This window comes from Erythrolamprus reginae, chromosome Z, assembly GCF_031021105.1.
Source record: "Erythrolamprus reginae isolate rEryReg1 chromosome Z, rEryReg1.hap1, whole genome shotgun sequence".
Taxonomy (NCBI): domain Eukaryota; kingdom Metazoa; phylum Chordata; class Lepidosauria; order Squamata; family Dipsadidae; genus Erythrolamprus; species Erythrolamprus reginae.
Window position 1 is genome coordinate 474807 of NC_091963.1, and position 14305 is coordinate 489111.

General features: G+C 47.1%; 1 protein-coding gene across 1 annotated transcript in view; it reads left to right on the top strand.

Moving 5' to 3' along the window:
• Nucleotides 1–14005, top strand: part of LOC139153202 (SCO-spondin-like) — a 104811-nt gene extending 90806 nt beyond the window's left edge. Inside the window, 16 exon segments of the mRNA XM_070726836.1 lie at nt 350–529; nt 934–1089; nt 2435–2565; nt 3153–3277; nt 3442–3488; nt 3708–3965; nt 4049–4210; nt 6476–6592; nt 6688–6826; nt 8695–8897; nt 10119–10246; nt 11187–11338; nt 11478–11524; nt 12999–13129; nt 13370–13520; nt 13875–14005. Coding sequence (XP_070582937.1) covers nt 350–529; nt 934–1089; nt 2435–2565; nt 3153–3277; nt 3442–3488; nt 3708–3965; nt 4049–4210; nt 6476–6592; nt 6688–6826; nt 8695–8897; nt 10119–10246; nt 11187–11338; nt 11478–11524; nt 12999–13129; nt 13370–13520; nt 13875–13897 — 2150 coding nt within the window. The 3' untranslated portion in view covers nt 13898–14005.
• The last annotated feature ends 300 nt before the right edge of the window (nt 14006–14305 follow it).

Here is a 14305-nt window from a genome sequence, read left to right on the forward strand (position 1 = left end):
TGATTTTGGTGAATTGTCCTGCGGCGAGTTATTTTGAGGTAAATTAGCCATGATGTTTCAACTGAGGTGAGTTGGCTGTGGCGAATTGTCCTGTGGCGAGTTATCTCGAGGTAAATTAGCTATGACATTTTGGCCGAGGTGAGTTCACTGTGGAGAATTGTCCTGCGGCAAACTATCTTGAGGTAAATTAACCATTATGTTTTTGCCAAAGTGAGTTGTGGTAAATTGTCCTGTGGCGAGTTAGCTTGAGTTAAATAGGATTATCTTTTGGCCGAGGTGAATTGGTTGTGGTGAATTGTCCTGTGGCGAGTTATCTTGAAGTAAATTACCTCCTCCTATTTTCACGCAGAAGGAGAACTGTGTCCCTGGTCTTCTTGGAGTCCGTGTTCCCAGTCCTGTGGCACCGGATTGATCTCACGTACCAGGAATTGCGCATGCCCAGCTTCTTCGGTGGGCGCTGAGGTAGTTCCTTGCGCCCAGCCTGGCCATTCCCAGGAGACAGAGGCGTGTTACTTGCGGGCCTGCCGAGGTAGGGAAGCCGCATCCCTTGGGATTTGGGATGGGGCGCAATTACTTACAAGGGGTTTCCTCTTTGGCACAGTGGGGTCATCATTCTACTCATACGCTACGAAACCTCACCCTCTACATGAAAAGACACACTGGGTCGATTTATCCTCCTGGCATCTTCCAGCCTTCAACGCTGCCAGGTTGTGACAGTATCGATCCTTTGATCCGGCAGGCTGTCCTCTCACCAAGCCTACTGGCCATGGATGATGAGAATTGCTGGGGGATTCCAGGACTCGAAGCCCGCGAGTGTCTACGCCGTCGAAGTTGGTCGATGCCGTCCCCGTTCTACAGACCCCACGATTCTGCCAAGCAGAAAAGGTTGAGACTCGCTGGGTTCCCATTGTCCCCATCCTGCTTCTCTTGCAGATTGTTTTTGGAGTCCCTGGATCCCCTGGACGAACTGTTCATGCAGTTTCCTGGTGCAACAGCGCTACCGGATTCAGCAAGGCTTGGAAACTGACCGGGAACCGTGTCTGGGTCTCGATGGGCAATTCCGGATGTGCAATTATTCTCGGTGTTCAGGTGAGCTGGTGCCATCGCAATGCCTCTCTCTTTCCTTCCTTCCTCTTTCTTTCTTTCCATCTTTCTTTCTTTCTCTCTCTCTACCTTCATTCCTCTCTTTTTCTTTCTTTCCTGCCTTCCTCTTTCTTTTTCCTTTAGTCCCCTTTCTTTCTCTCTCTCCCCTTCCACCCTCTTCTTTTACTTCCTTCCTCTTTCTTTCTCCTTCATTCCTCTTTTTAATTCCTTCCCTCCTTTTTTCTTTCTTTCTTTCTTTCCTTCTTTCCTTCTTTCTCTCTTCTACCATCCTCTCTTCCTCCCTCCCTCTTTTTCTTTCTTTCTTTCTTTTTTTCTTTCTCTTTCTCTCTCTCCTTCCATCCCCTCTTTTTCTTCCTCCCTTCCTCTTTCTTTCTCCTTCATTCCTCTTTTTACTTTATTCCTTCCTTTTTTCCATCTTTTTTTTCTCTTCTTCCATCCAGTCTTTTTCTTTCCTTCCTTCCTTCCTTCCTTCCTTCCTCTTTCTTTCTTTCTTTTCTCTCTTCTTCTATCCTCTCTTTTTCTTCCTTCCTCCCTCCCTCCCCTCCTCTTTCTTTCTCTTTCCTTCCTCTTTCTTTCTTTCTCTCTCTTTCCATCCTCTCTTTTTCCTTTTCTCTTCCTCTTTTCTCTTTCTCCTTCATTCCTCTCTTTTTATTTCCTTCCTTCCTTTTCCCTTTCTTTCTCTCTTCTTCCATACTCTCTTTTTCCTCCCTCCCTCCCTTCCTCCCTTCCTTTCTTTCTTCCTTTCTTTTGTTCTTTATCTCTCGTTCCACCCTCTCTTTTTCCTTCCTTCCTCTTTTTCTTTCTCTCTCCTTCCTTCCTCTCCTTTTACTTCCTTCCTTCCTTTTTTGTCTTTCTTCTTCCATCCTCTCTTTTTACTTCCTTCCTCCCTTCCTTCCTCTTTCTTTCTTTCTTTCGTTCTTTATCTCTCCTTCCGCCCTCTCTTTTTCCTTCCTTCCTTCCTCTTTCTTTCTTTCTTTCTGTTTTTCTTTCTCTCTCCTCCCATCTCTTTTTACTTCTTTTCTTTGTCTTCCTTTCTCTCCCCTTCCATCCTCTTTTTCCTTCCTTCCTCTTTTTTCTTTCTCTTTCCTTCATTCCTCTTTTTATTTCCTTCCTTCCTTCCTTTTTTCTTTCTTTCTTCTTCCATCCTCTTTTTACTTCCTTCCTCTTTCTTTCTTTCTCTCTCCTTCCATCCTCTTTTCCCTTTCTTCTGTCTTCTTTCTTTCTTTTTTTCTTTCATGGTGTGACATTCATCATGAAATAAGGTACTTTTAAGTCGGGGTGGCCTTTTGTGCCGACTTTCTTTTCTTCTCTTTCTCATGCGTTGTTCAAGAGTCCAGCTGCGCCATGCCATTCGAATTCAGGGCATGTGGCTCCCCCTGTGATGCCCACTGTGCCACCTCCAAACGCCCGGAGTTGTGCAAGGACTTTCTGCACTGCTTACCTGGCTGCTACTGCCCGCAGGTGAGCGACAGAGAGTTGGGCATGCGGAAATGCCCAGCACTTCGAGGGCTATATATATATATATATATAGAGAGAGAGAGAGGAAGAGACAGACAACAGAGGGTTTCTTCCTGCACCAGATAACATTATATGGACATGGGGCGATAGAAGGAAGGAAGGAACAGAGAAGAAGGAAGTGAGATATGGTGGGAGGAAGGAAGGAGGGAAGAAAGAAAGAAAGAAATAGAAAGGAAGGAAGGAAGAAAAAAGGAAGAAAGAGAACAAAAGGAAGAAAGAAAGAAAGAGGAAAGGAAGGAAGGAAGGAAATGGAGGAAGGAGTGTAGGGAAGGGAAGGAAAAGGAAAGAAGGAACAGAGTGGAAAGAGGGAGGGAAGAAAGAAAGAAAGGAAAGGAAGGAAATAACAGAGAAGAAGGAAGAAGAAGGAAGAAAAGTAGGAGGGAGGAAGGAAGAATAGAGAGGAAAGGAGGAAGGAAGAAAAGAAAGAAAAGATAGAGAGGAAGGAGGGAAGGAGGGAGGGAGCGACGGGCCTTCCCAGAAGGAGCCATCTCTACAAACCCCCTCTCTGTATCTGTGTGTTCCCCCTGAAGGGACTGTTGGAGCAGGAGGGGTCATGTGTGCGCCCCGAGCAGTGCGCTTGTCTCCACCCTCGACGGGCAGGAGGGCCTGTCTTCGTGGCAGCTGGAGAAGCCGTCCTGATTGGCTGTAAGAAGTGGTGAGTTTTGGGAAGAAACAGGGCCAGGAAATGCAAGGAGAAGCCTCTGTGGGGCCTCTGGGAATCTCCTGGGAAGAAACAGGGCTGGAAAAGGCAGGACAAGCCTCTGGGGAGCCACTCTAGGAATCTCCAGTTCACTTCAACCCGTTTTTTCCTCTCCGTAGCGTGTGCCGGGCGGGAGAGCTTGATTGCGACAGCAAACATTGCCAAGGTAAGTGCCGTTCAGGGGAAATAATCTGCTTCGGATAGACTGCTCCTGGCCATGGAGAACTCTTCCATGGCCATTGCAGTCTTGCACATGCCTGGGGAAAATCTGCCATTGATGTCTGCGCCCCAAAATTCCTGATTGTTCTTCCTTACGGTTCTGGGACAGCACACTTAAAAACAACCCCATGAGTGAATCCTATTTTTCTCTGCTTCTCCGGCGCAGGGCAGCTTCCACTCAGCGATTGGTCGGCATGGACAGCGTGCTCGGACTGTTCGCCATTGGCGGCCCTCGAACCCGGGACTCCCCCCTTCCTGACCAAATCCTCCCAGCTTTCCCCAATGGATTACGTCTCCGTTCAGCACCGTTATCGCTTTTGCCTCGACCCACAGACAGGCCGGATTTGGACCGGACTGAACAGCGTTTGCACCGACGAATTGGCACAGTGGCAACTCTGCGTGGACGAGACCGGAGCATGCCAAGGTAAGCTGTGATTCAAACTCTCTGCGAGCAAGAGAAGATAGTTCCAGTGTGCTTTACAGCTGAGCCTTATGGGTCTCTTCCAGATTTCTGCCTCTGGAGTGAGTGGGGGGCTTGGAGTCCTTGCCATGCACCCTGTGGCGGGGGGTTCCACTTGCGTCAGCGGATGGCCCGGCACCCCAACGCGGAGCGGTGGTGTAAGGGATGGCGGTACCAGTCGGAGACTTGCAACTCGCAACCATGCCCAGGTAAACAGAAGGCTTGGGCTTACCAGGGATGAAGGAGAAGTAGGGGGAGAAAGAGAGAGAGAGAAAGAAAGAAAGAAAGAAACATGGAGAGAGAAAGAGAGAGAAAAAGGGAAAGAAACAGAGACAGAGAGAGAGATAGAGAGAGGGGGGGTGGAGAGAGAGAGAAAGAAAGGGAGAGAGAGAAAGAGACAGAAAGAGACAGAGGGACAGATATATATATATATGACGGTCTTGGTATATTCGGGTTTCTTCCCGTGTAGGATTTGGAAATTTCTGGCGACGTTTCAACGAGGTCTCACTCGTCATCTTCAGGCTGGTGTTTCTGTCCTTGTTCTCAGGCGAACACTGCGAGACCTGAGCTGCCTTCCTTCTATAAATACTGGTGGCTGGGTGTGGTTTGATGGCTCAGCAATTGCCTGCTGTGTAGAAACTCCTGGTGAGCCATTGACATTTTTACAACAGCACGAAGCTTGAAACTTCAGCCTGATGATGGTGAATGTGATTTCACCGAAACGTCGCATAGACATGCAAAATATTACACAGGGCAAAACCCGAACTCAGAACAATCTACATACATATACCCGTGACATATATATATATATATATATATATATATATATATATATATATATATATATATATATATATATATATATATATATGGGGTAGTGGAGAAAGAAAGAGAGAGAGAGAGAGAAGGAAAGAGAAAAAGACAGAGACAGATATATATAGAGAGAGAAGGGAAGAGAGAAAGAGACAGAGAGAGAGAGACAGATATATAGAGAGAATGGGGAGAGAGAGAGAGAAAGAAAGAGAATGAGAGAACGAGAGAGAAAGAAAGACAGAGAGAGAGAAAGAGAGAGAAAGAGAGGTTATTCTACAAGGATACATGGGAGGATTTCCCTAAATTGCTCGGAGCTGCTTGAGGAAAAAAAGAGAAAGAGAAGGAGAAGAGGAGGGAGAGAGAAAGAGGGAGGGAGGGAAACGAGTCAACCATGGAAGCTTTTCCTGGTGGTCTCCCGTCCGCAAAGCAAAGGATCATGGGAAACAGGGTGTGGAGATTCAACGTTGTTCTACTTCCTGGCAGTATAAAAGCAAAATGATCATGAAAAACAGGTTGTGCCCATGTGCAGAAAGTAAACATATTGCCCAAATCTCGCACATGCATCGTGTCTGCCACACATGATTTTGCGTGTGGGAGATTTTGCTGAGGTGGGGGTTGCTCCCTGTACATGCGAAGAAGCAAAACCTAGTAGGATAGAGGAGATTTCAGTGTGTTTCCTTCCTTCCATGTGCATGTTCAGATGCAGAACCTGGAGGGGGAACAGGAGATTTGAGTGTGGGTTTTTTGCTCCCTGTGCCTGCTTTTTTCTCCGAGCACATGCTTTTTTCCTCCCTGTACATGTTTTTTCTCTGTGCACCTGCTTTTTTTCCCTGCACATGGTTTTTTTGCTGCCTGTGAATGTTTTTTTGCTCCCAGTGCATGCTTTATTTACCCTGTGCCTGCTTTTTTTGCTCACTGAGCATGGTTTTTCTCACTGCACATGGTTTTTTGCTCAATTTGCATGCATTTTAGCTCTCTGCGCATGCTTTTTTCTCTGCATGCATGCTTTTTTCTCCCTGCACATGCTTTTGCTCCATGCGCATGCTTTTTTTACTCCTTGTGTATGCTTTTTTGCTCTATGAGCATGCTTTTTTCTCCCTCTGCATGTTTTTTGCTCCCTGTGCATGTTTTTTTTCTCCCAGCACATGGTTTTATTGCTCCCTGCATATGCTTTCTTACTCACTGCGCATGGCCTTTTCTCCCTGCTCATGCTTTTTCTACACGTGCATGCTATTTTTGCTCCCTGTGCATGCTTTTTAGCTCTCTGCACATGCTTTTTTCCTCTGCCTGTGCATGCTGTTGCTCCATGCACATGCTTTTTCCCCCTGCGCATGCTTTCTTTCCTGAACATGCCTTTTTCCTCCATGCGCATGCTTTTTCTGCTCCTTGCGCATGTCCAGAGACAAAACCTGAAGGGGTGGAGGAAAGTCTAGTGTGATTTGTTCCTTCTATACACATATGCAGAGACAGAATCTGGGAAGGGCCAGGGAGTGGTGTCTAGCGTGTGTTTTTCCTTCTCTGTGTATGTGCAGAAGCAAAACCTGGAAGGGCGCAGGAGATTTGGGTTTTTTTTTTTACTGGAGTGTTTCTTCCAGGCAGTATAAAGGCAAAGGATCATGGGAAATGAGGTGTGGAGATTCAACATTGTTCTACTTCCACAGGAGAATCGTGCGAGGATCGGGGCAAGGTCTATGATACAAATTGCGCCAACGCCTGCCCGCGCAACTGCCTGGATCTCTGGGAGCACGTTGAGTGTTTGCGGGGGCTGTGCAGAGAAGGTAATGCAGTCCCCCTATTCGCTCCGAGACTACCCCTTTGAGGACTAGCATCTTTAATATCTGCAATTTGGAAATTTCTTCCCCCTCCCTCGCAGGATGTCGCTGTCCCGATGGGCAACTTTGGCAAGATGGGTCCTGCGTTCCGATCCCGGATTGCCGCTGCGGTCTCGTGGGCACCAACGGCAGCACGGAAGTTCTCCCCAGCCAATCGGTGGAACTGGATTGTCACAACTGGTGAGACGGGAGTGGGGGGGCGGTTATTTAGTTACTGGATAACTAAATAATTGAATAACTAAACACCTAAATAACTAAATACAGTCGTACCTCATCTTATGAACACCTCTGCATACGAACTTTTCGAGATATGAACCCGATGTAAGATTTTTTTGCCTCTTCTTGCGAACTATTATCACCTTACGAGCCCAAGCCGCTGCCACTGGGATGCCCCACCTCCAGACTTCTGTTGCCAGCTGAAGCGCACATTCTTGTGTTGTTGGGATTTCCCTGAGGCTCCCCTCGCTGGGATTCCCTTTATTTTTGCCAGCGCTGCTTTGAATCCCAGTGAGGTGAGCCTCAGGGAAATCCCAGCAGCGCAAGAACAGGTACTTTGGTTGGCAACGGAAGTCCGGAAGCGGGGTTTCCCAGTGGTGCAAGGCAAAATGGGTGACTTTTGGGGTTGGGTTGCAAACATTATTTGCTTTTACATTGATTCCTATGGGGAAAATTGCTTCTTCTTATGAACTTTTCTGCTTATGAACCTGGTCATGGAATGAATTAAGTTCATAAGAGGAGGTACCACTGTACCTGTATAACTAACTAAATAACTAAATGACTAACTAAATAACTAAATAACTAAACAACTAAATACCTATATAACTAACTAAATTAGTTAGTTAGTAAGTAAGTTAATTAGTTAGTTAGTTATTCAGTTATTCAGTTATTTAGTTGGTTATTCATTTAATCAATTATTCAGTTATTTAGTGATTTAATTATTTAGTAATTTGGTTATTTAGTTATTTAGTTATTCAGTTATTTAGTTAGTTAGTTATATATCTAGATAGTTATTCAGTTATTCAGTTCTTTAGTTATTCAGTTCTTTAGTTATTCAGTTATTTAGTTAGTCAGCTCTTTAGTTCTTTAGTTTTTTAATTATTTAGTTATTTAATTGGTTAGTTAGTTATTAAGTTAGTTAGTTATTAAGTACTTTAATTAATTATTTAGTTGTTTAATTATTTAATTATTCAGTTATTTAGTCATTTAATTATTTAAATATTTAGTTATTGTATTGGTTATTTAGTTATTCAATTAATCAGTTATTCAGTTATTCAATTATTCATTTAGTTACCGGTAGTTAGTTATTCAGTTCTTTAGTTAGTTAGTTATTCAGTTCTTTAGTTGTTGTTGTTGTTATTATTATATTATGATTATGATTGTTATTGTTATTGTTATTTATTAGATTTGTATGCCGCCCCTCTCCGGAGACTCGGAGCGGCTCACAACAACAAAACAGTACAAATTCAATGGTTAAAACAATTTAAAACCTTTAATATAAAAAACAATCATACATCTCATACAAACCATACGTAAAGCGGAAACGGCTCAGGGGAATCAATTTCCCCATGCCTGGCAACAGAGGTGGGTTTTAAGGAGTTTGTGAAAGGCAAGGAGGGTAGGGGGAGTTGATTCCAGAGGATCGGGGCTGCCACAGAGAAGGTTCTTCCCCTGGGTCCCGCCAGATGACATTGTTTTGTCAACGGGACCTGGAGAAGGCCAACTCTGTGGGACCTAACTGGTCGCTGGGATTCGTGCAGCAGAAGACGGTCCCAGAGATATTCTTGTCTGATGCCATGAAGGGTTAGTTAGTTATTCAGTTAGTTACTTAGTTATCTGGTGGAAGGAGAAGAGGAGGAGATGCTTCGCGATCCTGGGGTGCGCGGGGTTGTTAGTAGGCATGAATGGTGAAGCGAGAGAAGGAGAAGAGATTCTCTGCTTCAATGGCTAACGGCGCTGGATTTTCCACTTGGGGTGTATGTGGGGGAGACTCAAGGTGGCACCTTTACGGCCCGCTGCAAATGCACCCCCCTTTTTCTTGTCCCTCCCAGCACTTGCCGGAATGGATCTTTCACCTGCTCAGAAGAGATGTGCCCATCGTACGGCGAGTGGTCGGCATGGGGCACGTGCTCGGTGACGTGTGGAGGGGGCATTGCCCTGAGGCACCGGACCTGTCACAAAGACCTGGGTGGGGCACCATGCCTGGCCAAGCAGACAGAAAGCATTGCGCGTTGCAATACCCAGCCTTGTCCCGGTGAGATGTCTTTTTAAAAAAAATCAGGGTGGCGTCTACACCGAATGGAATTTAAGGGGCGGTGTGGGATCAGCCGCCCCCCACCCAATGTCTAGCATAGCACCGAAATGATGGCCTGGGGAAAAAACAAACAAACGAGAGAACGACGGGTTTTCCCACCAAAACGGCACACTTGTCATGCAGTCCGGAGAAGGGAACGGTGCCAATTCACTTGCCGGCGGTGGCCAGGGAGGGAGGAGTAAAAAGGGGGAAGCGGGGCTTCCTTCCTTCCTCTCACTTCTTCCTTCCTTCCTTCCTTCCATTTCTTCCTTCCTTCCTCTCGGTTCTTTCTCCCATCCTTTCTTCCTCTCAATCTTTTCCTCATTCCTTCCTTCCCTGTTTCCTCTTACTTGCCTTCTCCCCCACCCTCCTTCCCTCCTTCTTTCTATTCTTCCTTTCCTTCCTTCCTTCCCCTGCTTCCTCTCAACTTCCTTCTCTCACAGTCCTTCCTTCATTCCTTCTCTCTCAGTCCTTCCTTCATTCCTTCCTCTCAGTTCTTCCTTCCTTTCTGTCTTTCCTTCCTCTCAGTCCTTCCTTCCTTCCCTTCCACCTTTCTTCCTTCCTTCCTTCCCTTCCACCTTTCTTCCTCCTTTGCTTTTCTACCTTCATCCCTCCCTCTGTCCCTCTTTTTTTCCCTCCCCTCCTGGAGCTAGAACATTAAGGGTTTTCGGGAAAGGTCGGTTACTCAGGAGGAGGTTTACTCGTGAGTAGTTCTGCTGACTACTGGGCCACACACCCTCAGGAAGGAGTTACGCCACGCTTCAGGTTGGGGGTGCCGGTAGGGTAGGTTACTCAGGAGGAGGTTTACTCACGAGTAAGACTACTGATTACTGGGCCACACACAGTCGATTTACAAGTGAGTTGCACCATGCTTTGGGTTGGGGTGTCCACAGTAAAGTAGATTACTCGGGAAGAGGTTTACCCACGAATAACGCTGCTGACGATTGGGCCACATACCCTCAGACTATTTACGAGGGAGTCACGCCATTCTTCAGGTTGGGGACTCAGTAGTTGTGTATCTTACTCAGGAGATTTACTTGTGAGAAACTGAGGAAATCTGGAGTTGAAGTCCAGATGTCTTAAAATGGCTGCCAGTTTAGAAATGCGCTCAACTGAGGAATTATGGGAGTTGAAGTCCAGATGTCTTAAAATGCTGACTACTCTTTTGGTCTTCCTTCCCAGAATGCCCGGCGACCCAAGTCTTCCGCGCCTGCACCAATACTTGCCCACGCACCTGCCCCGACCTGCGACTGGAGACCCAGTGCTTGCAAGGAGAATGCCGGCCGGGCTGTGGTTGTCCACCTGACCAGGTGAGATTCTCATGCTTCCCTTGCCGAACTCTGCCCCCTTACCAAATGGCCCCACCTCTCTCGATCTCCCCACCTTTAGCCTCTTTAAGAAAGTCTGGACTACAACTCCCAGAATCCTCCAGCCTGGCAAGGGCAGTTGGAGGACTCTGGGAGTTGAGGTTCGGACCATTTTAAAATGGCTGCTGGGTGAGAGACGTTGCTTGGATGGGGAACTCTGGGAGTTGAAGTCCAGATGTCATAAAATGTCTGCCAGTTGAGAAAACTTGCTTAACTAAAGAATTATGGGAGCTGAAGTCCAGATCTCTTAAAATGGCTGCCAGTTGAGAAACTGAGGAAATCTGGAGTTGAAGTCCAGATGTCTTAAAATGGCCACCAATTGAGAAACATTGCTCAGCTGCGGAATTCTGTGAGTTGAAGACCAGATGTCTCAAAATGGCCACCAGTTGAGAAAACTTGTTTAGCTAAGGAATTCTGGGAGTTGAAGTCCAGATGTCTCAAAATGGCTGCCAGTTGAGAAACAGGAAATCCGGGAGTTGAGGTCCAGATGTCTTAAAATGGCTACCAATAGAGAAACATTGCTGAACTGAGGAATTCTGGGAGTTGAAATCCACGTCTCAAAATGGTTACCAGTTGAGAAAAGTTCCTTAACTAAAAAATTATGGGAGTTGAAGTCCAGATCTCTTAAAATGGCTGCCGGTTGAGAGGTCCAGAACTCCTAAAATGGCCACCAGTTGGGAAACATTGCTCAATTGAGGAATTCTAGGAGTTGAAATCCAGATGTCTTAAAATGGCCGCCAATTGAGATACGTTACTCAAGTGGGGAATTCTGGGAGTTGAAGTCCAGATGTCTCAAAATGGCCACCAGTTTTTAGAAACAGGGCTCAAGAAGGGGGATTCTGGGAGTCGTAGTCTTTGAAACCTCGGTCTACTTTTTCTACAGGTGCTGCAGGACGAGCTCTGCGTCCCCCACGAAGACTGCCGCTGCGCAATCGGCCTGGCGCCCAACTGGCCCTGGGCCGCTGACCTATCCGAGGATGAGTGCACCAAAGAATATGGGCCTGGGAGTACTTTCCAACACAAATGCCACATCTGGTGAGTGAGGCCCGATCTGAAGAGGTGGAGGGAGGCCTCCATGCCCACTTCTGCCTATTGTGAACAGGGAAAAGAGAGGGGGACTCCTCAATGAGGACTAGAAACCTGAGGTGACGGGCTCTTCTCTTTGGCCCTGCAGTGTCTGTCGGAGGGGCATCTTCGCCTGCAGCGAGGAGAACTGTGATGGTAAGAGGAGGGAAAGAAGAAGAGCTGCGGTTCCCTTTCATCATTCCTTCCTCTCAGTCCTTCCTTCCTTTTCTTCTTTCCTTCCTCAGTCGTTCCTTCCTTCCATCCTCCCCTCACTGCTTCCTCTCACCTTCCTTCTCTCTCTCTTCTTCCTCTGATTTTTTCCTTTCCTCTTTCCCTCCTTCCTTCCTCAGTCCTTCCTCCCTTCCTCTTCTTTCTTCCTGTTTTTCCTTCCCCTGTTCCTTCCTCAGTCCTCCTCCCTCTCACTTCTTCCTTTTCTGTTCCTTCTTCCTTCCTCTTAGTCCTTCCTGTTTTTCTTTCCTTCTTCTATTTCTCCTTTCCTTCTTCCTTCCTCTCAGTCCTTCCTTCCTTCCTCAGTCCTTCCTTCCTTCCTCTCAGTCCTTCCTTCCTTCCTCTCAGCCCTTCCTTCCTTTTCTTTCCTTCCTCTCAGTTCTTTCCCTTCTTCCTTCCTCTCACTTCTTCATTTCCTCCGTTTCTTCTTTCCTTCTTCCTTCCTTCCTTTCACTTCTTCCTTTCCTCCTTCCTTCCTCTAAGTCCATCCTTCCTTTTCTTCCTTCCTTCCTCAGTCCTTCCTCTCTTCTTTCCTCACTTCTTCCTTAACTCTTTCCCTCCTTCCTTTCTCTGTCCTTCTTCCCTCCCTTCCTTCTCTCCTTCCTTCTTCTCATTTATTCCTTTCCACATTCTTCCTCAGTCCATCCTTCAATTCCTTCCTTCCTTACACTCAGTCCTTACTTTCTTTTCTTCTTTCCTTTCCCTCAGTTCTTCTTCCCTTCCTCTGTCCTTCCTTCCATCCTTTCTTCCTTCCTCTCTTCTTCCTTCCGTCCTATTTTTCCTCCATCCTCAGTCCTTCCTTCCTTCCTCTCACTTCTTCCATTCCTCCATTTCCCCTTCCATACTCAGTTCTTCCTTCCTTCCTCTCACTTCTTCCTTCCCTCCTTCCCTTCTTCCTTCCTGTTGATTCCAGTTCTCACGGATTGTGGGGCGGGGGAGAGGGAGGGGGCCTGACTCCTCCTTCCTTCCTTCCTTCCTTCCTTCCTTCCTTCCTTCCTTCCTTCCTTCCTTCCTCCCTTCCTCACTTCCTTTCCTTTCATCCTTCCATCCTCTCTCCTTCCTCCCTCCCTACTTCCTTCCTTCCTGCTGATTCCAGTTCTCGCGGAATGTTGGGGGTGCTGTCAGCCATTTTGCAGGGCAACCTAGAACTGAGGCGGCCATTTTGCAAGCAGTAAAAGGCAGTGGCCATTTTGGAGGGCACCCTAAAGCTGAGGTGGCCATTTTGCAAGGGGTAAAGCGTGGCACCCATTTTGCAGGGCACGCTGAAGCCAAGGTGGCCATTTTGGAGGACCTTTATAGGCAGCCATACCTTGCTTTGCTCTGTGTCCTTATGGGGGCGGCCATTTTAAATGGGCCGGCTTATAGTCGGGCTCGTAACTTCCCTTTCTTCGCCCCCCAACAGCCGAGCCGCACCCGCACTGCCGACACTTCACCGAACAGCGGAATGTCACGAAGGGGCCCTGCTTCCTAGACAGCGTGGAGGTGGGCTTCTGCGAGGGGCAGTGCGCCTCCCGCACCAACGTCATCCCGGAGGTAAGGCAATTCCCCACTCGATGCTTCTGATGGGGTTCCGTTGAATCTCCACACCCCATTTCCCACCATCCTTTACCTTTCAGTCAAACTGAAGTATAACAACATTGAGTCTCCACACCTCGTTTCCCACAATCCTTTTCCTTTATACTGCCTGGGAGAATAACAACATTGAATCTCCACACACCATTTCCCATGATTCTTTGCCTTCACAGAAACCTGTGTCCGCTTTGCCGTTTACAGGAACCCTACTTGGAGACTGTCTGCGACTGCTGCAGTTACCGGCTGGATCCGGTCAGTCCGGTCCGCATCCTGAACCTGCGCTGCCCGGGCGGCGAGACGGAACCCGTGGTTCTGCCGGTGATCCACGGGTGTGAATGCAGCAGCTGCCAAGGTAAACATCCTCCATTGGATTGGCGTCGCAACCGGGTTCTGTCTCTCTATTTATCTATCATTGTCATTATCTATCTATCTATCTATTTCCATCTATCTATCTATCTGTCTGTCTGTCTGTCTGTCTGCCTATTTATCCATCCATGAAACCATCTATCATCATCTATCCATCCTTCTATCTCTATCTTTATTTATCTCTATCTTTCTATCTATATCTCTCTCTATCCATCCATCTCGAAGAGTTCCGCTTCCCATCCGTCTCTCTATCTGTCTGTCTATCTATCTATCCATCCATCTCTAGGAGTCCCGCTTCCCTGGACTGCCCATCTTCCGGCTTCGTGTCTTTTCCTTCCAGGTGGCGACCTCTCCAAGCGCTGACCTTCCTCCTCCTCCTCCTCCTCCTCCACAGATCCAGATCGGGATGGGGCACCCTTCCTCCGTACCATCAATCCCAATTTCATTTCTTCAGGTGTCAATAAACAATTTCCAGCAGTTTCCTGATGGGCGTCTGGTTCTTTCTTGGGTCTCCCCGGGAACTCCGCTGGGAAGGGAGAACCGCGAGGGAGTTTTTGGGTTGGGCAGGGGGAAGTCATAATAGTATAAGGAAGGAAGGAAGGAAGATAGGAAGGGAAGGAAGGAAAGAGACAGAGGAAGAAAAAAGAAAGAAAAAGAAAGAGGAAGGAAAGGAAGGAAAAGAAAAAAAGAAAGAACAGAAGAGAAAGGAAGGAACAAACAAATGAAAGAACGAAGGAAAGAAGGGGCAGGGAGGAAGGAAAAAAGAAAGAA